General features: G+C 35.8%; 2 protein-coding genes across 4 annotated transcripts; one reads left to right on the top strand and one right to left on the bottom strand.

The window, feature by feature from the left end:
* Window positions 1-1,041: 1,041 nt before the first annotated feature.
* On the bottom strand, window positions 1,042-24,893 carry slc25a24l (solute carrier family 25 member 24, like). 3 transcript variants are annotated; one of them, XM_055014866.1, is made up of 12 exons: window positions 24,583-24,893; window positions 11,484-11,713; window positions 8,723-9,105; window positions 8,498-8,624; window positions 7,955-8,042; window positions 5,848-5,959; window positions 5,601-5,759; window positions 4,703-4,840; window positions 4,499-4,609; window positions 3,020-3,187; window positions 2,169-2,307; window positions 1,042-2,095 (listed from the first exon to the last, which is right to left on the bottom strand). In XM_055014866.1, exons 3-12 carry the CDS (start codon window positions 8,843-8,845, stop codon window positions 1,908-1,910), a joined length of 1,353 nt encoding a protein of 450 aa, XP_054870841.1. In that variant the 5' UTR covers window positions 8,846-9,105; window positions 11,484-11,713; window positions 24,583-24,893; the 3' UTR covers window positions 1,042-1,907. The 3 variants fall into 3 exon arrangements, with proteins under 3 accessions (XP_054870841.1, XP_054870842.1, XP_054870843.1); XM_055014867.1 differs by lacking the exons at window positions 11,484-11,713; window positions 24,583-24,893 and having other exon boundaries at window positions 8,723-10,795; XM_055014868.1 differs by lacking the exons at window positions 11,484-11,713; window positions 24,583-24,893 and having other exon boundaries at window positions 8,498-8,642; window positions 8,723-8,850.
* On the top strand, window positions 13,864-22,781 carry dnajb4 (DnaJ heat shock protein family (Hsp40) member B4). The gene is made up of 3 exons (XM_023278564.3): window positions 13,864-14,336; window positions 17,290-17,870; window positions 19,073-22,781. Exons 1-3 carry the CDS (start codon window positions 14,126-14,128, stop codon window positions 19,301-19,303), a joined length of 1,023 nt encoding a protein of 340 aa, XP_023134332.1. The 5' UTR covers window positions 13,864-14,125; the 3' UTR covers window positions 19,304-22,781.
* Window positions 24,894-24,911: the final 18 nt, after the last annotated feature.

Genomic DNA, 24,911 nt, shown 5'->3' with positions numbered 1-24,911 from the left:
AGTGCAAATTTTATGGTTTGGGGTGGTAATGATGTAGTCCAGTTTATGTTAACATCAGCCAGTGATGCTGATGTTGTAAAGTCTTATAGCAGATGGGATGAAGGACCTGCGATAGCGCTCTTTCTTGCAGGGTGGATGTCTCAGTCTGCTGCTGAAGGAGCTGCTTAAAGACCCCACAGTGTCATGCAGTGGGTGAGAGGGATTGTCCATGATGGATGTGAGCTTTGACAACATCCTCCTCTCACCCACCTCCTCTATGGAGTCCAGGGAACAGTCCAGGACAGAACCAGCCCTCCTGACCAGTCTGTTTAGTCTCTTTCTGTCCTTTTCAGTGCTCCCTGCTCCCCAGCAGACCACTGCATAGAAAATAGCAGACGCTACCACAGAGTCATAAAATGTCCTGAGCAGAGTCCTGCACACTCCAAAGGACCTCAGTCTCCTCAGCAGGTGGAGACGACTTTGGCCCTTCTTGTACAGGACCTCTGTATTGTGTGTCCAGTCCAGTTTGTTGTTGAGGTGAACACCCAGGTATTTGTATGTGTCCACCATGTCAATGTCCAAACCCTGGATGTTCACCGGTGCAGTCTGGGATGTCCTCCTCCTGCGAAGTCCACGATCATCTCCTTCGTCTTACTGGCGTTGAGCTGCAGATGGTTTCGCTCACACCAGTCCACAAAGTCAGAGATGACCATCCTGTACTCCCGCTCGTCCCCCTCAGATATACATAATTTTCGTTCAAATAATGCTAAATATATGTATAACAATAATATGTTTGCTGATTTAAATACAGTAAAATAGTATTTTTTTGGTCCATTTTTTATTTTTGTTTTTGAAAATTTATCCTTTTTTCTGTGATTTTACTAGATATTATCTATACTTTAACACTTTATCAGTCCTATATATACATATTTTTTCCTTATTGCTCAACACGCAGATTTAGATAATAATTGTTTAAATGTTTAAATCGCACAAATTTATAGGCACAGCTGTCATAAGTCATATGAAAGCCTCAACATCGTTCATGATAAATGGAAACTGAACTCAGTTATGAAATAAAATTTTATTAAACAATACACTCGACAACACTTTTCCTTATTTACACAGCAGATCTCATTACACTTGTTCACATTATTCAGTTTTTTCAGTCAGTTGTGTTGCTTTCATGTTCTCCTGGTCAGTAAAAAAGCAACAAAGTAAAGTATATATTTTTTTAACTATTCCACAAACACAACCTGAACTTTGTGATTTACTTCATGGATTTCAGCCCTTTATTTCAGAATTCCAGGTGTTGTTGGACACTCAATTTGCATTAACCCTCATGTCGTCCTGCGGGTCAAAACTGACCGGTTTTAAAGTTTGAAAATGTGGAATAAAATATATTTTCACAGTGAAACTTCTGATGTCCACATTTTCAGCATTTTTGGGAATTTTTTAAACATTTTTTGGTGGAAAGAAATGTTAAAAAAAAAATGTTTCTTTAACAACATTCAGAAAAAAATCAACCAAAATCCAGCTAAATTCGCTGAATTTTGGTTGATTTTTATGTGAATGTTCTTAAAGAAAACATTAGAAGTTTTACTGATATATATGGAATCACTTTAGATATTTTTAGGATTTTTTTGGAAGATTTTTACTCATTTTTTAAAAAAAAATATGTACAAGAATTTTCTTGCCAAATTTGAGGGATTTTTTTTTTTTTTTTTTTTTTATTAAATAAAACTTTTCAGGGAAACTTTTAAGGAATTATTGGAATTTTCTTCCTGAAGGTTTTGAAAATTTTGGGGATTTTATTTGCTGAATTTCTGAATTTTTTTCAGACAAGGAAACAATATTTTTTGGTGCCCGTAAATGAAGACAGTAGGAGGGTTAACATAACATTCACAGCATTGTATTTCTCTCCACATTCCTCAAGACTTCATGGAAGAAAACAGATTTTCAAATTTTCTAGTCAGAGTATAGTTTATCAACGCACATGGAATAGCTCTGACGAAGCTGGCCCCCATACCGTTGTAGTATCCGCGAAATCCTCCTCGTTCATATATCCCAATAAGTCCTGCTAGCACACCTGAGGCTGGGCGGGAATCTGAGATGAAAGCTGGAAAACGAGACACAATGATTAAAACATGTCAAAATTATTGAAACAGTGTCAGAGAAATTCCAGACATTACCCTGAGCCTGCTGCTGAGTTCGAATCACCGCCAGCGGATAACTGGTCATCTGTCCAGAGGCAAAGGCCACAAAGCTGAAGAAGAATAGCTTGGAGTCACTGTTGTAGGTCGGATCACGCTTTGCCCAGGACATGATGGACTGGAACAGGAAGCAAATTAGTAGGTTTCAAAATAAGAGCATTAACCCTCCTGTTGTCCTCATTTACGGGCACCAAAAAATATTGTTAACTTGTCTGAAAAAAAAAAAAAAAAATTCTGCAAAAAAATTCCACAAATTTCAGAAAATTTGCAAAAACCTTCAGGAAGAAAATTCCAATAATTCCTTAAAAATTTTCCTTAAAAGTTTTATCTTAAAAAAATCCCCCAAATTTGGCAATAAAATTCTTGTAAATATTTTCAAAAAATGAGTAAAAATCTTCCCAAAAAAAATCCTAAAAATATCTAAAGTGATTCCATATATATCAGTAAAACTTCTAATATTTTCTTTAAGAACATTCACAAAAAAAACAAAATTCGCTGGATTTTGGTTAATTTTTTTGTGAATGTTCTTAAGAAACATTTTTAACATCTCTTTGTTCCACCAAAAAATGTTCAAAGATTTCCCAAAAATGTTGAAAATGTGGACATCAGAAGTTTCACAGTGAATTTTTTTTTTCCCTCACATTTTCAAACTTTAAAACGGGTCAGTTTTGACCCGCAGGACAACACGAGCGTTAAATAATGTAAAAATTGTAGAATTTTACAGTTAATCGCAGTTCAAAAATGTAAATATAAGTTGTAAGAATACAGACTTTGACAACAGAACATGTAAAATAGCATGAACCTTATTTTTTTCACTCGTCCTGCCTCACCTGATGAACTGCACACTCGACACCTGCGTATGGGATCATGCAGAGGATGCTCGGTTTGAATCCTCTGTAGAAGGAAGACAAAGACTCGTTTCTGTAGATAGATCGAGCGCAGGCCACGACGCCGTTATAAGTTCCAGCCTGCTGCAGGTTCAGTCTCACCTTTAACACCTGCAGGACAGAAAAGAGGAGACAAATGCTTCCGAAATAAACCTCCACTGACACTTTAAACACAGCTCTTCAATATATTTCATCATCTAACACCATTTTCTTCCCCCTGTAGCTCCTTCGGTGTCACATCATCCCTGAACACTGTTTTTTCTACAGCTCTTTGTGTTTGCTCCCGTACAACACAAAGAAAAGATGTAAAACTGTGTTCTTCTTTTACAGCTCTTCCAGATCAATCAGCAAGATATAACACTGTTCTCTTACAGATCTTCATATGTAGTAACATCATGTTCACCACTGGTCTTTTCTACCAATAACGTTCTCTTACTGCAGTGACAGAACTGTGGCTACATTGTCCTCCATGCCTTACTTGTGAATATGTAAATTCATCATATCATAACTGCACTTATCCATATGTAAATATCACTCTGTCAGAATGTCCACATCCATATATAGATTCATCATGCCTAGTATATTATCTCTGTGTGACCTTTTTTAATATTATATCCTTATTTTTTAGCCCTGTTGTAATTTTTTTAAAATTCCTGTCCTTCTGTCTGCCTTTTCTTTATCCAGCTGCTCTAACATGAATTTTCCCAGTGAGGAATCAATAAAATTTATCGTATCGTAGCGTAGAATAGCACATCGTATCGCATCGTATCATAGCATATCATATCATGTCATAGCATATCATATCGTAGCGTATCATATCATAGTGTAGCGTATCTCATCGTATCGTAGCATAGCATGTCGTATCATAGCGTAACATGTCGTATCGTAGTGTAACGTAGCGTAGCGTATCGTATCATAGTGTACCGTATCATAGTGTATCATATCATATCATATCTCATCGTAGCGTATTGTATTGTAGCATAGCGTAACGAATCATATCGTATCATAGCGTATCGTATCGTATTGCACTTGATGACCTAAGAGGCATTCCTCATGCCATACTTCACAAATGTATGGGGTGTCTGAAGACATTTTCCACCACTCGATTCGATTCTATTAGCTTCGATTTGATTCAGTAGTGATTCAGCAAGTTATTTGCTTTTACCTTTAGTAGTTTAAGAACGTTTTGCAAATATTTTTGTATTTTTACTTAAATGTAAATTTTTTTATTAAATATTTTTACTGTAACAGTGTATTTCTACACCATAGTCATGATACTTTTACTTAAGTACAACATCTGAGTACTTCTTCGGTCTCTGGTGTCCTGATGAACTTTAAGATGTTGTTGAAGCTCCCAAACGTCTCATCTTCATAATTAATGTGACGACGACACGGTGACATTTAGAAATAATAATCTGATACCTCCAGGGGGTAGAAGGCAGCATGAGCCACAGCTCCGGACACACATCCCAAACCGAAGCGCTGCTGCACCGTCAGGGTCTCCTGGGTTCTGTTCTGGGTGTAGACCTTCATCTGGACGGAGCAGAGCAGCTCCCATCAGTTAGTAACAAGACGCCATTGATGAATAATTCAACTTGGAGAGCCTGAGCTGCTGCTGTGGCTCACCTGGGCGTAGATAAGGCACTGTAGCGTCGACTGTGGGGTTCCTTTCAGCATGTTGACGGCGTTTCCCTGCCACATGGAGCGAAGACCACCAGCCCTCATCTCCTGGAAGCCCTGAGAGAAAGCCTTGGATCCATGAACCTGTGGAGCAGATCAGAGAAAATCACTCTCTGCCAGTTGTAGGTAGTTGTAGTTGCTGGTAGCTGAATACACAATGTAAAACAAATCGTAGGAGCTTCAGCAGAAATCAGTCGTGGACGTGTCCACATTCTGGAGAAGAGTGAAGGAAACCATCTACGTCAGATTGGAAGAGCCATCTTTAAACAGAGGAGGGGGTTTATGACACCACTAATCAAGCACCTAGAACACAGTGATCAGGTCTCTCCAGAAAGTTTCTTTATCGTTAACATCTTGAGTCACTAGCAGCTCCACCACCACGATTGCTTTTGTTGTTGTGGACCAAATGGTTTCACAACAATTCACACCTGGAGACAGGTGAGTCCTGGGTCACTCATGGACCATTAGCCATGTGAGCTGGAGGGACTATAAATTGTGCAACTTCCCATCAGTCAGTTAGAACTGAAGAAGACTCTTGGATGAAACATCTTCAAAAACCTACAAGAGAAGTCCAGTAGGTTTCTGCTGAAGCTCCTACGACTACCATGACCTGGATGACTGAGAATCTACACAGACAATGTAAAAGAAATGACCTTTTTAAACGAAGAATCCAAGAATTTACTGTTATTTTACAGAAAAAAATATTAATTTACACGTTTACCATAAAAGTGTTACGTTACGTCAAGTCAAGTTACATTAAATCAAGTCAAGTTACAGTAAGTCAAGTCAAATCAAGTCACATTAAGTCAAATCAAGTCAAGTTACGTTAAGTGGAGCAGCTGACCTGAAGCTGGGTTTTCAGTCGGTCTATTGGTGCCGTCACAGTCCGAGACACAGCATCAGCCAGACCCGCCGCCAGAACAAACGTTCTCCAGACTCCGAAGCCGGACGCCTCTTCAGGAAACTCGATGGGCATTGCTCGGCTCTCCCCGACATCAAACACCTTCAGGCGGACAACCAGAGGGATTAACTATCATCTGAGTTTCTTCACCATGTTAATATTGTGTTAGAGTCGGTCCACGTCATCTCACCAGACTGTGTTTCCATGACGACACCAGCTCCCCGATGTTGTCCACAGGGTTGAGGATGACGTGATGCAGGAACTCCCCCCAGTCCACTGTCATGGAGCTGTCCTTATCCATCCTGCAAGTCAGTAAACAACAGCAGCAGATACTCTTAAAGTTAAATCAACTGGATGAGCAGCTGTGCATGTTGTCAGACAGATTTAGGAACCAAACCGAGCCTTAAACTGAGTGGTTCTTTGCCACAACACAGACGACGGTCATTCCATCTCAAACCATCACATTTACAGAACATCTCTGATTCATAACAAAAAATACGGATATTTAGAAAGATATCTGACAGATTTTGAATTAATATAGCAAATACTTTCCAAGATCAAATGTTTTCAAAGCTTCCTTTCAGCACCTTTTCTGAGGCTATGCTTGAACAATGATACCGCAGGAACTCTTCAAAATAAGAGCCTGAAATTTTCCCTCGTTTCTCATGTCATTGATTCTAAATCTACACTAGAGAACAAGTAGATTAACCCTCATGTCGTCCTGCAGGTTAAAACTGACCTGGTTTAAAGTTTGAAAATGTGGGGAAAAAAAATATTTTCACAGTGAAACTTCTGATGTCCACGTTTTCAACATTTTTGGGAAATCTTTGAACATGTTTTGGTGGAGATTCTAAATTGCCCGTAGGTGTGAATGTGAGAGTGATTGTTTGTCTCTGTATGTAGCCCTGTGACAGACTGGTGACCTGTCTAGGGTGTCCCCTGCCTTCACCTGAGTCAGCTGGGATAGACTCCAGCCCCCCCACGACCCTAGTGAGGATTAAGCTGTGTATAGATAATGGATGGATGGATGTTTTGGTGGAAAAAAAGAAATGTTAAAAATGTTTCTTAAGAACATTCACAAAAAATCCAGCAAATTTTGCTGGATTTTGGTTGATTTTTATGTGAATGTTCTTAAAGAAAATATTAGAAGTTTTACTGATATATATGTAATCACTTTAGATATTTTTAGGATTTTTTGGGGGAAGATTTTTACTAATTTTTAAAAAATATTTACAAGAATTTTCTCGCTCAATTTATTTATTTATTTTTTATTTTTTAAATAAAACTTTTAAGGGAAACTTTTAAGGAATTATTGGAATTTTCTTCCTGAAGGTTTTGCAAATTTTCAGAAATTTGGGGAATTTTTTGGCTGAATTTTTGGATTTTTTTTTCAGACAAGGAAACAATATTTTTTGGTGCCTGTAAATGAGGACAACAGGAGGGTTAAATAATAATAATAAAAAAAAGAAGTGTCATAAAAAGTACTGTCTTTAAGTACAAATTAACCACAAAAAAAAACAAATTATAAAATGATATTTTCTGAACCCTATGTAGCTGCATTCCACAATATTACAAAAATAAAACAGAAGTGAACTTTTATAACTGACTGAACAGGTATGACCAGTCATACCACAAAAACAAGCATTCTGGTAGATGGTCTAATGCAGATAGAAGAGGTTTCAAAATGGTTAATGGTCAAAATATATGCTACTTTGTGCATATTTCTTATTTTAAGCTGAAATTTCACACACATCATTTTAAATATCCGTAGTTTGAGCATGCCAGAGATGGTTGGGCAGAAGGCCGCTGATGATTTGAACTGGAATAACACTCAGATCATTTAAACATATCAGTACAGTCTTTACTGATCAGTAATAAGTAACTGATTTATGGCAGAGCAATAATAATCTTTGTCTTCCAGATGTATAAAAAGTCAGGGTTGCCAGGTCGTGAGTCCAAACTGCAGGATCATTTTGCATTCATTTGCTCTTTTGCACCTGCAGATTTGATGAAATGAAAATCTGCATTTTTCTAATTTTGCACAATATAATCCAGAAAGTGCAGCTAATAAATAGACGTAGCTTAGATGCTATATGTACTTTTTGACTTAGAGGGAGCTCAAACCTGGCAACCCAAAACTTCCAGTGTCTTTCATCACCACATATGAAGGAATCAATGTGAGCTTTTTGACTGAGTGTTTCCTGTGAACACTAACATGCAGATCAGATTAAACCCCATGTGAAAACAGCAGCACAAATACTGTTTATTCAGATATGTAGTGGGCAAAAAACTCTTACATTTGTATAATTTTTATTGCATTCGGCTCTGAAATGACCACTCCTAACTCCTTAAACAAACATACGATGTCATCCAGGTCAATCACTCCTGATCAGAGAAGAAATGCACAAAATTACAAACACATAACCGCTGCCGCTCGTCCTCTTTTAGTCTGCAAAGATTCAAATGATGACGCTGCTTGAGGCATCTACAGAACAAGGGTCAGTGTGGAGCTGCAGTGCTGTATACCATAAACAGATCCTGTGTTTGTGTGCCAACCTTTGCTGTCTGACCTTGAAAAACACATTTTACTGCAAAAGAATGAGCATTTCTTTTAGTTTGTGCAGAATAAAGGCTTGAAGGATGACAAATTTTGTGCATAAACACTGATTATGTTCATTATTGTCTTTAAATCACATTAGAAAGGAAGCAAAAAGCTTCAAAAGCAGATTAAAAAGTCGCTACATGGTGTTTACAGGATGAATTCGACATGAATTTGCTGCATTTTCTTGTGTTTTTTTGTAAATATGACCGTTTTTAGGCGATAAATGCATCTAACTCACCACAATTGTTCTTATCAAGGTCATGAAAGTGAATTTTCCATTTCTTCTCTCTGTCCATCATGTAGCCGAGGAACTCGTCATAATCCAGCAGGCCGTCTTTGTCTTTGTCATAAGAATCAATGATTTTCTACAAAAGAAAGTGATTCTTTAATGAGCAGGTTTAGAATGAATGAAATCAGAGTAGTTTGTTGAGAAATGGAGCTTCTTAAAGCCAGACGTTGGTACCTGGACCTTCCCATCTGCTGACTGGATCCCATGTTTCCTCATCTCGTCGTGCAGCTCAGTCACTGAGATGAATCCATCCTGGTTCTGGTCTAGTTTGACAAATAAACCACGAAACTGGTCCATCTTTCATGAAGCCACTGATCAAATCTCCTAAAGGCTGCTGTGTGTGCTGCAGGGCCTTCCAGAGGACGGGATGAACGGCGATCATCAGGCGGTGTTGACCTGCAGCTCTGCAGACGCTGACTCATTTGGCTGCGCTCAGAGCCAGTGCAGCTTTTATGAGCAGCAAACGGAGTAGAAGTGCCTCAGCGCTGCAGCAGGTGGCGCTGTGGCTGCAGGAGAAGCTTTAAGCAGTGATACGACTGACACAGACTCAGTGTGGGCTGGAATCAGGAGAGAATTAATTATGGGATTCATTTTTAAATGCTTTAATTACACACAACAAGGGCTAAATGTGTGTTTAGGTAGATGAGCATCCTGGGAATGATCCAGAAAAGACACACGAATGCTCCATATTCAGGCTTTACTGGGCTCTTTTTTTGTAATATCTATCTATCTGTCTGTCTGTCTGTCTGTCTGTCTGTCTGTCTGTCTGTCTGTCTGTCTATCTATCTATCTATCTATCTATGTAATTCACAGTTCGTTACCATTTTAATAAGTAAAAAGATCAACATTAACTCCTGTAAACTCCTGGCATTGGTTTATCCCCCTTTTCATCCTTGAATGGTGTATAAATCATGTTTTTATGCTGTATTTTAAACATGTATGTGTATTTATGTATGTTTGAGATGAAAAAGCCCACATGTGATGTTTGTGGATCACCTGAGCATCGTTTTGTTCTGAAGAAGACAGTAGCTCCCCCGACCCCAAGTTATTCAAGGTTCTAGAGGTTTATCGTCACAGAAACAGTGAAATTCTTATTTTGTTGATCCTCCTCAACCAAATAAAAATATGTTAAAACTCCAGCAGTCACTAAACAGACAAGCAGCTTTAAACTGACAGCAGCACTTTGGATAAAGTTTGGGTTACCAGGTCTGAGCTCATTCCAAGTCAAAAAGTACATCTGGGTTGTTAAATTACAGGTAACATTTAGCAAAATGTATTAAACATTAAATCTATGACTGTATTATTAATAAGTATAAACTATAAATAGATCTGTTCTTCTGTTATAATAGAACATTGATCTGATTAATCTGAACAGATCCAAGGTGTTTGGATATTTTACTTGTGGTAAAAGAAAATATCTGAAAATCACATGTAACATATATAATAATAACATATTTCCTTTTTTCCCATGTGAGATGCTGTTTCACACACAAAATACAGTTTTTGTGTTTTTGTCTTTGAATGTCTGGATTTTTATATTTTTATTTATCTTTTTTGTGTGCATGTTTTCATTCAGTTGACAGAAATTGAAAATTGAAAACACGAAATATGATAAATAAAACTTGTACAGTAAAAAAGGATGCAGATAATTGCGTATGAATTTAAAATAGAATATAATATTGTATTTTACATACGTAAAATTTTCCTGTACTGCATATTATTTATTCTTTTTTATCCTATCTTTTATTCTATTTTAACTCATCCTTTTGTTTTCTTGTTTGCGGCTGCAAAATCACAATAAATGTCTTGAATCTTGAATTATAGTCTATTTAAATAGAGAGATAGATAGATAGATAGATAGATAGATAGATAGATAGATAGATAGATAGATAGATAGATAGATAGATAGATAGATAGATAGATAGATAGATAGATAGATAGATAGATAGATAGATAGATAGATAGATATATAGATAGATAGATAGATAGATAGATAGATAGATAGATAGATAGATAGATAGATAGATAGATAGATAGATAGATAGAATCATAATTGTATATATTTGTATTGTATCTTACATGTATAAACAGAAATTGTATATTATATAAATATTGCATTTTATATAGGAAACTGTAGATTATCAATCAATTAGTGATGGTAAAGGGGTGGGATTAAAAAAGTGTTTCTTTACTTCCTCTCACTGCTTTTCCAATGTGTAGACCAGGTCCAGAATTGTGGAACATTTCTTTTGCTTTATGATTTTGTTTAGTATAATTGTGTATGTATATGGGTATGAATATATATATATATATATATATATATATATATATATATATATATATATATACACACACACACACACACACACACACACACACACATACATATATATATATATGTATGTGTGTGTGTGTGTGTGTGTGTGTGTATATATATATATATATATATATTATTATTAATTCCTTGTTTTCTTGATACTTGTCTGTACATATTCAAAATAAATATCTCAGTCTCTCAGTCGAAAAAGAGACCTTCTTACTCGACCATCTCTGAATTGTTTTTTGTTTTGTACCATGAACTCTGGACATTTAAAACGGTCTCTGTCATGTCTTAGATTCAGATGTTAAATACTTCCTTCTTTTTTCTTTTTTTTTTTTTGGTAAAATTGCCCTTCGACCCACTTTGTATTCTGGAGAAACAGAGAGACTACCACCTATGATAGTGATTGAAATCATGATAACCTCTCCAGCAGCTGCTATAAATACACATGGAGTCACACTTGAACTTTGTGTGACGTGGGTCTTCAAGTTTATTCTCAGTGGAGACGCAAAGCGAGAGGAAACATTTAGACTGATTTAAATATCGTTTAAATGCGTGTTTGTGCTGTTTGTGGGAAAAAGCAAAAAGAACGAGGTCAAAAGAAGCAGGAAATACCTCCAGAGTTCCATATTTTGTGGTCTTAATTTTTTTTTTTTTTTTTTTCCGGGGTTGGAGGAGGGTCCAGGTGATATTCTCTGCGATGACGTCACAAGCCCACCTCTCACCTGGATGATGTGTCAGGACCCCCGTTTAGTGACTGACGAGCCTCAGCGTTTGCTTTCGAGAAAGAGCCGCTGGATTCCAACTCACAGCGTCAAGTTCGACCCAACCACCCCGAAATCCGCCTTCAAAATAAAAGAAAATATTAGATGGGGGAAAAATAAAATAACGCTTCTTTAAAATGGTGGAATCCTATGAAAACAACAGCAGATATCAGTCTAAAAAATATATTTGGAGCTGATTTTAAAAACAGTGTAAATTTATGGCCACAAATTATTATTCGTAAAATTATCTATGTGTGTGTTCTTGTAGTAGAAGGTTTACATGTTTACTGTTTGTTCATACATTGCACAAGTGTAAAAAAAATGAAAATAAAGAAAAATTAACTTTAACATCAAATATTTTATTATAACACAATAATAACATTTTATTTATTTATTATTAGTTAATATTTTCTTTAAGTTTACCAAATATCATCTGTAATTAAAGAAAACAGGTAAAATCTGTAAGCAGTTTTTTTTTATTTCAGTGTATATATTTTTATTTTTCAGTGGATTGTAGCTGGAAAATAACAATATTTTATGCTTATATTTTATGATTTAAATACCGTTTAAAGAAAGTGCTATTTTACAGTCAAATGTTGTAAACAAAAAAATACCATTTATAAAAGTATAGATTGTTGACAGAAAGTAGACATTATTTACACATTTTACGTTTTCTTTTTATAGAAAATCCACTGCAAAACATCTATATGTTAAAACAAACAAAAACAGAAAATCTCTAGAAAAAATGTTAAAAACTGTGGCAAGTTTTAATGTAATTATTCACAGTTTGACCTTTTTTCACAGTTAATATGTAAATTGATTAATTTCTTCTGTGATTATTCTAGTTATTATCTGGAAATTCAGTTCAGATTAATTAGATCAATATTTAGTTGTTATTATAGTAAAAAAAACCTGAAAAAATTACTTAAAATGATAACAATTTTACAAAAATATATAAAAATCTGGAGAAAACATGGAGATGTTTGATGACGTGGACATTATTTACAGACTACCTCTTTTTCCTTTTTTGTACAGTTTATGTGTAAATTAATTCATTTTTTCTGTGATTATATCCCGTTATTATCTGCAAATTATCTAAACAGGGAAAGCATGTAAACCAGTAAAATGTTCAAATACATGGTAGTTAAAAACAGAAAAAAAAACACAAACTAATGTACACTGCAACAAATAATACAGATGATTTTTTTAAAAAATGATGAAAATCTGTTGAAAAAAATGATATAAACAATTTTTTAAGCTGAAAATTGGTGATGTGCACATTAATTTTATTTTTAGAATGAGGGTTTCATGAATAATATGTAAATTAACACATTTTTTAGCTTTTAAACAAACAGGGAACAGCTTTAAAATAAAAGTAAAATTTTATTATTATTTTTGTTACAATTCTTAGCAGTTAGAGAAAAAGTAATTTTTTTCAAAATAAAAGCCTTTTTTATTATTATGAATTTTTGTTTCAGGATTTATTTTATAGCCATATTTACTTACTATATGTTTATTAATGCATTTATTAGTTTTAAATATTGAATTTAACGTGTCTGTTAGAATAAGAGGGTGAAAAACAAAACAGTGAACTACTGTAATGTTCCAAAAAAAAGTGAAAAAAAGAAAATCTGGTAGCAAGGATGCAAAAAGATTTCTTAAAAAGTTAAAACAACAACAACAACAACAAAACAAACAAACAAAACAAAAAAAAACAGTGGAATATTGTAAGGTTCCAAAGATGTAAATGTAATGTCAAAAAAAAAAGACAAATAGAAAAAAATCTGGAAAGCAAGGATGGTAGAAAATAAAAAGGAAAAATGATGGAATACTGTAATATTCCCAAATTGTTTAATGAAAAAATAAATATAAAATCTGATCGAGATGATGCCAGAAATAAATTGAAAAATCTGTGAAATATTGTAATGTTCCATGATGAAACAACAACAATGAAAAGTGAAAATCTGGCAGCAAAAATGTCATGAAAAATGTATGAAAAATGCATGAAAAATGTATAGATGCTGTAATGTTCAAAAAGGTTTTTCCAAAATAAAAGCCTTTTATTATTATGATTTTTTTTTTAGCCCCTTAATCATTTGTTTCGGGATTTATTTTATAACCACATTTGTTTGCTATATGTTTATTAATGCATTTATTAGTTTTAAATATTGAATTAAACGTGTCTGTCAGAATAAAAGCCCCTCAGCCTGAATCACAGGAAGCAGTTGGGTCCATCGCCGGTGGTTTGCTGCAGGGAGGGAGCTGAGGCTATTTAAAGAGGTTCATCCAGCCTCGGATAAATAACAGAAGGTTGACTAACCGCCTCTAAATGCTCCTCATCCAGAACCCGCCGTCTGTCTGCGGAGACTTTCTGTCTGTCTGTCCGCTGTGACACCCAGAAAACCAGAAAAAAAAAAAAAAAAAAATCCAGCAAACGTCCAGACCCTCCAGTCGGTCTCCAGCTGCTCTCCTCCACCAGCCTCCGTCTGAAAAATGGGGAAAGATTACTACAAAACGCTGGGCATCTCCAAAGGAGCCACCGAGGAGGACGTGAAGAAGGCGTACCGAAAGCAGGCTCTGAAATGGCATCCGGACAAGAACAAGTCTGCAGCCGCCGAGGAGAAATTCAAGGAGATAGCCGAGGCTTATGAAGTCCTGAGTGACCCGAAGAAACGGGAGATCTACGACCAGTACGGAGAAGAAGGTACCCAGGCTTTACTGGGGGTTTGATTGTGGGATTTTAATCTTTACTGGTTTTGAAAATGTGGTTTAAAAAGCTGCACAGCTGGCTTTAATTCAGGTCTCTGAGAGAAGCAGCAGCAGGCCCTCAAACAGCTGTTCTCAGGCCTCACTTTATTCTAAGGACCTACACAATTCACATTTAAGACCCTGTTTTCATAGAAACCAACATTTCTACAACACATTTACATTAAAAAGGAGCTGGGACTGGAGGAATATCCAGCAGAATAAACCTAGACTGTAAAAAACAACCTGAAAAAAATATATAAAATACTGTGAAATGTGTTAATGTTCCAAAAATGTAAAGAAACTGTGGAAATGTGGCAGAAAGGATGCCAGAAAAAAATGTAAAAACCAGCAGAAAACTGTAATGTTACAAAAATGATTTAAAAACAAACAAAAATGTAAAAATCTGGCAGTGAGGATCCCAGAAAAATTAATGATTTTCCAAAAATGTTTAAAAATAAATGAATAATTAAATAATGAAAGTGACGATCTGGCAGCAACAATACCAGAATAAAACATGAGAATACTGTCATTTTCCAAAAATGGCAAAAACTGGAAAAAAATAAAATAAATAAAAAATAAATCTGGAAGCAAGGATGCTGGGAAATAAAAAGTAAAAATAGTGGAATACTGTAATATTCCAAAATTGTAAAAACTTTGGACCTACATTGTAAAAATGCAAACTGTCCAAAAAATTTAAAAAATTAATTAATTTAAAAATCAGGCAGAAAGAATGACAGAAATAAATGTAAAAACAATTTAAATCTCGCAGCAAGGATGCAAAAAGATGAAAACAAAAAAGAAAACAAACAACAAAAAAATTTAGAATACTGTAAGGTTCTAAATATGTAAAATAAACTGTGAAAATGAAAAAATGGTATCAGACACCAGAAACAAATGTTTAGAAAACAGTAGCATTATGTAATATTTCAAAAAAATTAAATTAAATTAATTAATGTAAAATAAAAAACAAAAACACAAAAAAACGGTGAAAAGCTGGTTACAAGAATGCCAGGAAAAATACATAAACAAACAAACAAACAAACAAACAAAAAACAGTAAACTACTGTAATATTCCAAAAAAAGTTTTAAAAAATTACAAATCTGGCAGCAACAACAGAGCAGTAGAATGATGTAGCATTAAAAAATATTTAAAACTGAATAAATACATTTAAAGAAAAAACAAAAGCCTTGTGTCGTCCTGCGGGTAAAAATTACCCATTTTTAAGTTTGAGAATGAGGAAAAAAATATATTTTCACACTGAAAATTCTGACATCCACATTTTCAACATTTTTGGGAAATATTTGAAAATTTTTTGGTGGAAAAAAGAAATGTTAAAAATGTTTCTTAAGAACATTCAGAAAAAAACAAAAATCCAGCAAAATTCTGAGGCTTTTGTTTTGTTTTGGTTTTTTTCCACATTTTTGAACTTTAAAACAGGTCAGTTTTGACCCGCAGGACGACACCAGGGTTAAATAAAGCTCAGGAATTTGACCCGTTTTGCCACATTTTACTCAGACAGATCCATCGTTTCAGCTCCTGATGTCAGGAAGAACCCAAAATGAAAACATGAACCTGGAAAAAACATTTTTGAAACATTGCTTTTGGACAAACCTGTTGTCTGAATGAGAACGTGATCTCCTGCTGAAAACATGAAATATTGAGTCAAAAATGTGTCTGAACCAATCTTCAGCTTGATCCATTTTGTTAATTCTAGACGAATGGATGCAGTTTTTTGCTCCTGAAACTGATTTTAAATCCTCTGACTGACACCAAGCTGCTGTCTTTTTCTCCAAATGTAAAATCTGCACAATCAGAATCACTTTTCTGTGATTCAGCGCCACACCAAGGATGAAAGCTGATGTTTTATGAGCCCTTTTGTAACGGCACTGAAGTGTAGAGAACATTTGTTTTTAATGAGCTCAGTGTTTGGAGCAGAAAACAAAAAGCGCCATCACAATATTCACAATATTCACAATATCCTCTTGTACCCCAGACGGCATATTCTGTTAACACTGAAGAGCCTGAATATTCACTTCACAGCGATGTCAGGACAAGCGAATGTGTCAGATTCACACTTTTGAAGAGCTGGAACCAACTTGTATTTGATATTTTTGCTCTGATAAACATTTTTTTTAAACTGTGGATTGTTCACTTCATGTCAGATCAGACCTGAAGCCTTTCTACGCATTCATTTTATCACAAAAAGATATCAATCCTTAACCCTCGTGTCGTCCTGCAGGTCAAATTGACCCGGTTTAAAGTTTGAAAATGTGTAAAAAAAATCTATTTTCACAGTGAAACTTCTGATGTCCACATTTTCAACATTTTTGGAAAATTTTTGAACATTATTTGGTGGAAAAAAAAGAAATGTTAAAAATGTTTCTTAAGAACATTCACAAAAAAATCAACCAAAATCCGATTTTCACTGTGAATTTACCAAAATGTGGGAAATGTAACGTAACTATTAATTAATTTAAAAATAGAGAGTTAAAAACAGTTTAAAGATGTTTTTAACAGTGTACTGAGTGGAGTGAGGAATAAAATAGTTCATTAGTTATGGAAGACTAAAATAAATACTTGTGAATTGTTCCAAAATTGTTGTTAAAAACTTGTTTCATTTGTAAAAATACACATTTTTTTGACAATTTTGGACTTTTTTTTAATGGTGAACTTATAAATGAATGTTGTTGGGTTGTGTTTTTACAAGATATTAACAGGAGTTTAACAAAACTGGGAAAATATAAAATAACATATAATACATGTAAAATATATTAAATAAAATTGACAGTGTACTGAATAGTGTGTAAACATCAGGTGGTTTATCTATCTGTCTGTCTGTCCGTCTGTCTATCTGTCTGTCTGTCCGTCTATATCTATCTATCTGTTCATTCTTTCTGTTTCCCTTCAGGCCTTAAAGGAGGAAGTGGACCCACCGCCGATGGACAGGGCAGCACCTTCACCTACACCTTCCACGGGGATCCTCACGCCACCTTCGCCACCTTCTTCGGAGGCTCCAACCCCTTCGAGATGTTCTTCGGGCGCAAAGCGAACGGGCGTGACGACGAGGACATGGAGGTGGACGGCAGCGACCCGTTCGGCTCCTTCACCAGCTTCAACCTGAACGGCTTCCCCCGGGATGGACACGTGGGCCTCGGAGGGCAGCAGCGCCGCAAGCAGGACCCGGCCATCATCCACGAGCTGAGGGTCTCCCTGGAGGAGGTCTTCCACGGCTGCACCAAGAGGATGAAGATCTCCCGCAAACGCCTCAACCCGGACGGTAGGACCATGAGGACCGAAGACAAGATCCTCACCATCGAGATCAAGCGGGGCTGGAAGGAGGGAACCAAGATCACGTTTCCTCGGGAGGGAGACGAGTCGCCCAACACCATCCCCGCCGACATCGTCTTCGTCATCAAGGACAAACCGCACCCTCACTTTAGGCGGGAAGGATCCAACATTGTGTATCCGGTTCGCGTCAGCCTGCGACAGGTGAGGTCACTTCCTGTTCCACTGTGCCGGTCGGTATTAACCCTCCTGTTGTCCTCATTTACAGGCAGCAAAAAATATTGTTTCCTTGTTTGAAAAAAAAATCAAAAATTCAGCTAAAAAACTGCACAAATTTCTGAAAATTGGCAAAACCTTCAGGAAGAAAATTCCAATAATTCCTTAAAAGTTTCCTTTAAAAGTTTTATTTTTAAAAATCCCCCAAATTTGGCAAGAAAAGTCTTGTAAATATTTTCAAAAAATGAGTAAAAATCTTTCAAAAAATCCGAAAAATTATCTAAAGTTATTCCATATATACCAGTAAAACTGCTAATGTTTTCTTTCAGAACATTCACAAAAAAAAATCAACCAAAATCCATTGAAATTTGCTGGATTTTGGTTGATTTTTTTTTTGTGAATGTTCTTAAGAAACATTTTTTAAAAAAATTTTTCCACCAAAAAATGTTCAAAGATTTCCCAAAAATGTTGAAAATGTGGACATCAGAAGTTTCACTGTGAAAAAATATTTTTTCCCCACATTTTCAAACTTTAAACTGGGTCAATTTTGACCTGCAGGACGACACAAGGGTTAAATAAAAATGAATAAAAATCCATCCATCCATCCATCCATCCATTATCTATACACAGCTTAATCCTCACTAGGGTCATGAGGGGGCTGGAGTCTATCCCAGCTGACTCAGGTGAAGGCAGGGGACACCCTAGACAGGTCACCAGTCTGTCACAGGGCTACATACAGAGACAAACAATCACTCTCACATTCACACCTACGGGCAATTTAGAATGATCAATTAACCTCAGCATATTTTTGGACTGTGGGAGGAAGCCGGAGTACCCGGAGAAAACCCACGCATGCACAGGGAGAACATGCAAACTCCATGCAGAAGGATCCCGGGAAAGCCGGGACGCGAACCAGGGATCTTCTCGCTGCAAGGCGAAAGTGCTAACCACTACACCGCTGTGCAGCCCTGAATAAAAATCCTCACTTTAATTATTTTACAGAAATGTCAGCGCATATTGAAGTTTAATCAGATGCTGTGTAACAGGGAGACAGAGATATGTGGGATATTTTCGCTCGTGAGCAGATCCGTGTGTTATTTTTGCCTCGGATCGTGTGTGGGTTGCTCTTCTCCTGCTGATCCTCACTTCCACCCTCTCTCTCTCTCTCTCTCTCTCTCTTGTCTCTGCAGTCACTGTGCGGATGCTCGGTTACCGTGTCGACGATAGACGGGAAGACGTGCAACATGAAGATCACGGACGTCATCAAGCCCGGCATGAGAAAAACTGTGGCCGGACAGGGCCTCCCGTTCCCCAAAAACCCCGAGCAGAGAGGAGACCTGGTGGTGGAGTTTGACGTGAACTTTCCCGACACGTTGCCCGGCAACGCCAGGGACGTCCTGAAGCGGCATTTACCGGCTTAATGGCGACGGACCGGACAGCCCTCGACTCACACGAGGACAGCTCTGAAAGATCACAGATGGACCCCCAACTGACGAATGTACAATTTCTATTTTTGAGTATTTTGGTGTTTTTTTGTTTGTTTTTTTGAGAAACGCCACGCATGCAAGCAGAAGACTGTTTGGACTGTTGATGGACTTATAGGCACCAAAAAATATTGTTTGTTGGTCTGAAAAAATTCCAAAAATTCTGCAAAAAAATTCCCTTAAAAGTTTTATTTTTTAAAAAAAAAAAATCCCCCAAATTTGGCAAGAAAATTCTTGTAAATATTTTCAAAAAATGAGTAAAAATCTTCCAAAAAAATCCTAAAAATATCTAAAGTGATTCCATATATATCAGTAAAACGTCCAATATTTTCTTTAGCCCTCGTGTTGTCCTACGGGTCAAAATTGACCGGTTTGAAAATGTGGAAAAAAAAACATTTTCACAGTAAAAATTTCCACATTTTCAATATTTTTGGGAAATTTTTTAACATTTTTGGTGGAGAAAAAAAAGAAATGTAAAAAAAAAAAGTTTTCTTTAAGGACATACACAAAAAAATCAACCAAAATCCAGCTAATTTCACTGGATTTTAGTTGATTTTTTTTCTGGATGTTGTTAAAGAAAATATTAGAAGTTTTACTGATATATATGGAATCACTTTAGATATTTTTCAGATTTTTTTTGGAAGATTTTCACTCATTTTTTGAAAATATTTACAAGAATTTCCTCCAAATTTGGGGGATTTTTTACTGAATTTTCAGATTTTTTTTTTTTTTCAGAGAAGGAAACAGTATTTTTTGGTGCCCGTAAATGAGGACAACAGGAGGGTTAATCACTTTAGCTTTCTGCTTGTTGGAAATATTTGTGAATGAGTTGCCAAAAAAACATCCTAGGAAAAGGACAAGTTTAGTGCCAAATGTTCCATTTTTAGATTCCTGAAGTTTTGTGGTTTTTTTTTTTTTAAACCAAATATTATTACCAAAAATTATTTGAATTACATGTTTTTATACATGTTTATATGCGGCTCAAAAAGGGACAAATGAAATCATACACATGATAAACACAAACAAATATACAATCCGGCAACACAACTAACTCATGGCACCATCTAAACCAGGGGTGTCAAACTCAGTTTAGCTCAAATTCAGACCAATTTGGTCTAAAGTGGGCCGAACCAGTAAAATCACAGCATAATAAACTATAAATAACTCCCAAATTTTCCTTTGTTTTAGTGCAAAAAAGGACATCCTAAAAAATGTTCACAATTAAGGAATTATCTTTTTACAAAACATCATGAACAACCTGAAATTTGTTCAGAAAAATAAATTCAATTTCAGCAACATTCATCCTCAGTTTATCATTTCCACATTACAACTTCCAGATCACACAGTGTTGACAAAGGAACACAATATTTAGTCACAGCTAATCTGGAATTGAACAATGTCGTATTTTACCTTTAAAAAAGACAAAAAAACAAAAAATAAGACAAAATATTACAAAAATGAGATGCTTAACAAAAGTGAGAAACAAAATGACAAAAAGATGAGACAAACATTAAACAATAAAAAAGACAAAAAAAATAACAAAAAATGGACACGACAAAAAAATGACAAAAGCGAGAAACAAAACAACAAAAACGATGCTCAAAACAATGAATAAAGCAAAACAAAAAAATGACAAAAATGAGACAAAAAACACAAGCGAGACAAAAAGGAAACACAAAACAACAAAAATGTGAGACAAACTATAAAAGCCAGACAAAAAAAGACAAAAAACAACAAAAACAACACAAAATTTTACAAACATGAGGCACAAAATGAGAAAAGAACAATCTAGTATTTTACTTTCTGATCAAAACAACTTGTTATGGTCTAGAAATGATTTTAAATTTATAGTTTTACTGAGTTACAATCTGCAGTTATTGTCTTCTCTGGAATTTTTACACTTTGAGGGTTGGATTGGACCCTCTGGAGGACCGCTTTTGGGCCGCGGGCTGCATGTTGGACACCCCTGGACTAAACCCACATAAAGAGAATTAAGTTTTAAGTAAATTAGAGAGCAGCAAGGGCTATGAAACATGTAAAATACGCAATCCAGACACTAATGTCAAATTCAAATCAAATTAAAACTTCTCCCCGGGCCTGTAAAATATGTAAAATCTAATTAAATTAAAGTAAGGAATAAAAGGAGCCTATAAATTCATAAAGGAACCTAACTTCAAATGGAGTTTTGCTATTATTTTTTTCCATTGAATCCACTTTCTTTAATCTCTCTCTCCACTGGTGGAGGGCTGGAGGTAGTGGTCATCATTTTCTTTGCCACCAGAAGTAGGATTTGGAACAGATCTGCCTTCTTTTTTCCATTACTTCTTCTGGAATGGAGCCGATTATGCAGAACAATGGCTCAAGTGGCAAATCAACACTTAACCCCCCGTGTCGTCCTACGGGTCAAAATTCAACCATTTTAAGTTTGAAAATGTGGAGAAAAAAAATATTTTCACAGTGAAACTTCTGATGTCCACATTTCAATATTTTTGGGAAATTTTTGTACATTTTTGGTGGAAAAAAGGAAATGTTAAAAATGTCTCTTAAGAACATTCACAAAAAATTAATTCACTAGATTTTGGTAGATTTTTTTGTGAATGTTCTTAAAGAAAATATTAGAAGTTTTACTGATATATATGGAATCACTTTAGATATTTTTAGGATTTTTTTGGAAGATTTTTACACATTTTTTGAAAATATTCACAAGAATTTTCTTGCCAAATTTGGAGGATTTTTTAAAAATATAACTTTTAAGGGAAACTTTTAAGGAATTATTGGAATTTTCTTCCTGAAGGTTTTGCAAATTTTCAGAAATTTGAGGAATTTTTTTGCTGAATTTTTTGATTTTTTTCAGACAAGGAAACAATATTTATTGGTGCCTGTAAATGAAGACAACAGGAGGGTTAAAATGGATCTGATTTCTGCCTGAATCCCAAAACGGTTTCAGTTTTGGATAGTCCCAACAAATGTGAGGATTCCTGACCCTTTTTTTTGGCCATCTTTCATGTTTCATTTCGATGAGCTTTCCCTTTGGACGCTTACAGTTTGAGGGATTCAAGAGGACAGCGGTCGAATGAACAGTGAGTGCATTTTACAGAGAATCTGTGACCACGTGAAGAACTTGAATTTTAAAATAAATATTTCCACATGAACTGATCTTGAGCTGTTTTAGTCATGGAGACGAAGAATCCTCCTCAGCCAGAAACAGAACCAGTGTGCTGACTTTAAAATCGCTTTAAAATTTGCTAAATGCTGCTTTTAGGGGTTCTTTCTAGTCTGTGTAGCAATGTTTCACACAATGGTCACCTGGAAATTCTATATTTTGATAGTCACATGTGAATATTTTGTTGTTGTTGAGCTTCTACGGTGTCATTTTTGATGTGCAAAGATCAAAATTAAAAATATCTTGACTGGATTCATTGCTGAAGGTCACACTGTGGCAAAGGTATGACTGGGTAAATATAGCTGTCTGCTCTCAGCTGCTCACACTGGAAAAAATGCCTCTCTCAAAACAAGAAAAAAAAATTATTTCAAGGAACTTTTACCTTGAAATAAGTGGAAAAAATGTGCCAATAGAACAAGTGAAAAATGGCTTGGTAAGATTTCTTGAAATAAGACATGATATTTAGAATCTTGAGATCTTAAAATTAGCTGGGAAAACTTATTTTAAGCTCTATTTTACCAGGATTGTCAAGCTTAGGTGTCTGAAAATAAGCCAGATATGCTAAAAAAAAGAAGCAGTTTTTCACTCAAAAATAGATTTTTGCTTTCATGTAACCTCCTCATTTGAGATGCATTAAACCTCCTGCTGTCTTCATTTATTGGCACCAAAAAATATTGTTTCCACGTCTGAAAAAAATCCAAAAAATCAGCAAAAAAATTCCCCAAATTTCTCAAAATTTGCAAAACCTTCAGGAAGAAAATTCCAATAATTCCTTAAAAGTTTCCCTTAAAAGTTTTATTTAAAAAAAATCCCCCAAATTTGGCAAGAAAATTCTTGTAAATATTTTCAAAAAATGAATAAAAATCTTCCAATAAAATGCTAAAAAGATCTAAAGTGATTACATATATATCAGTAAAACTTCTAATATTTTAAGAACATTCACAAAAAAATCAACCAAAATCCAGCGAATTTCGCTGGATTTTGGTAGATTTTTATGTTAATGTTCTTAAAGAAACATTTTTTTTTAACATTTCTTTTTTTCCACCAAAAAAAATTCAAAAATTTCCCAAAAATGTTGAACATGTGGAAGTTTTCACTGTGAAATTTTTTTCTCCACATTTTCAAACTTTAAAATGGGTCAATTTTGACCCTCAGGACAACACGAGGGTTAACGTCACACTATGGCGAAGGTATGACTGGGTAACTATAGCCGCCTGCTCTCAACCGCTCACTTTCAGCTGCCAACAAAGAGGCGTTTTCCCACCAGGGGACGCCACATCACTCGTCATGACTCGGGGCCCACACAGGGGACGGATCATATTTGCAAAGGGGCCACATCTACCTGCCTGCAGAAGACGTTAATTATCCTCCTTCTGCATCCAACGGCACATCTGTCCCTGAAATCCTAGCGTGTCGTCAGCATGTGCTGGACATTTGCGATGAGTCACGATCATCCAGGGAGGGAGGAGAGTAAACACACCTGCTGCTGCTCGGAGTGGGAGTTCAGCATTCTCTGATTTCCTATGACGCTAAACTCAAAATCTTGCAGTTTTGGTCTTTAAAATATATTAATTTGGGCTTCAGGGAACATAAATATCAACATATTCTGACACTTCAAGAATTTACACTGTAAATTAGAATAATGCAGAATATTGGATCCAATAATCAGCAACTATTATTAATTCAAGGAGCTGTTTTTGGTGAATTAGTCAGTAAATTTGCATAGTTGTAACATATAAGGGTTATTATTTAGACAGTTAGTTTTTAAAAAAGTGGGGCAATAACTTTGATAGTAAAATATCAATATTAAAATCGATATCTGTTGTTTTAAATGTACTGGATCAATAACAATGATTTGAGTATTGATTATTCATGTGACTTCTAGGTATCCCATGTTTTCCCTTTGTGAATTTCTAGCTAAATTGTTATTTTTACATAATTTGGCCTAAAGCATGTCCCCAGTTGGACTTTTTTTTTCTGGAAACTTCTGGATCTGCACTACACTTTTAAAACTTTATATGACTTTTTCATGCGTGTTTGGATGCAGGTTTACCTTTTTATTTTCTTTACTGAGCCTTCAGACCTCCTGGATGATTGTTATGCTCCCAGAGCTCAGGTGCTCCGGGGCTGCTCCCATTGCGCATGCGTCCAGAGGCCAACAGAGCCGCTATTGTTAGCCGAGACCCGGACAGCAGCGGCAGGTTCAGCCCGGGGTTATCCCGCTCTCACCCGCCCTACCTGCTCCGTATCCACGCTGTCGAAGAACAGAGGCGAAGCTGTGGGCAGGTAAAGGTAGGGAAGGAGGAAGGAAACAAGGAAGGAAGGAAGGAAGGAAGGAAGGAAGGAAGGAAGGAAGGAAGGAAGGGAGGGAGGGAGGAAGGA

This window comes from Amphiprion ocellaris, chromosome 10, assembly GCF_022539595.1.
Source record: "Amphiprion ocellaris isolate individual 3 ecotype Okinawa chromosome 10, ASM2253959v1, whole genome shotgun sequence".
NCBI lineage: Eukaryota > Metazoa > Chordata > Actinopteri > Pomacentridae > Amphiprion > Amphiprion ocellaris.
Note: the sequence above shows the minus strand (reverse complement) of the source record. Positions and strands in the feature narration are given on the sequence as shown.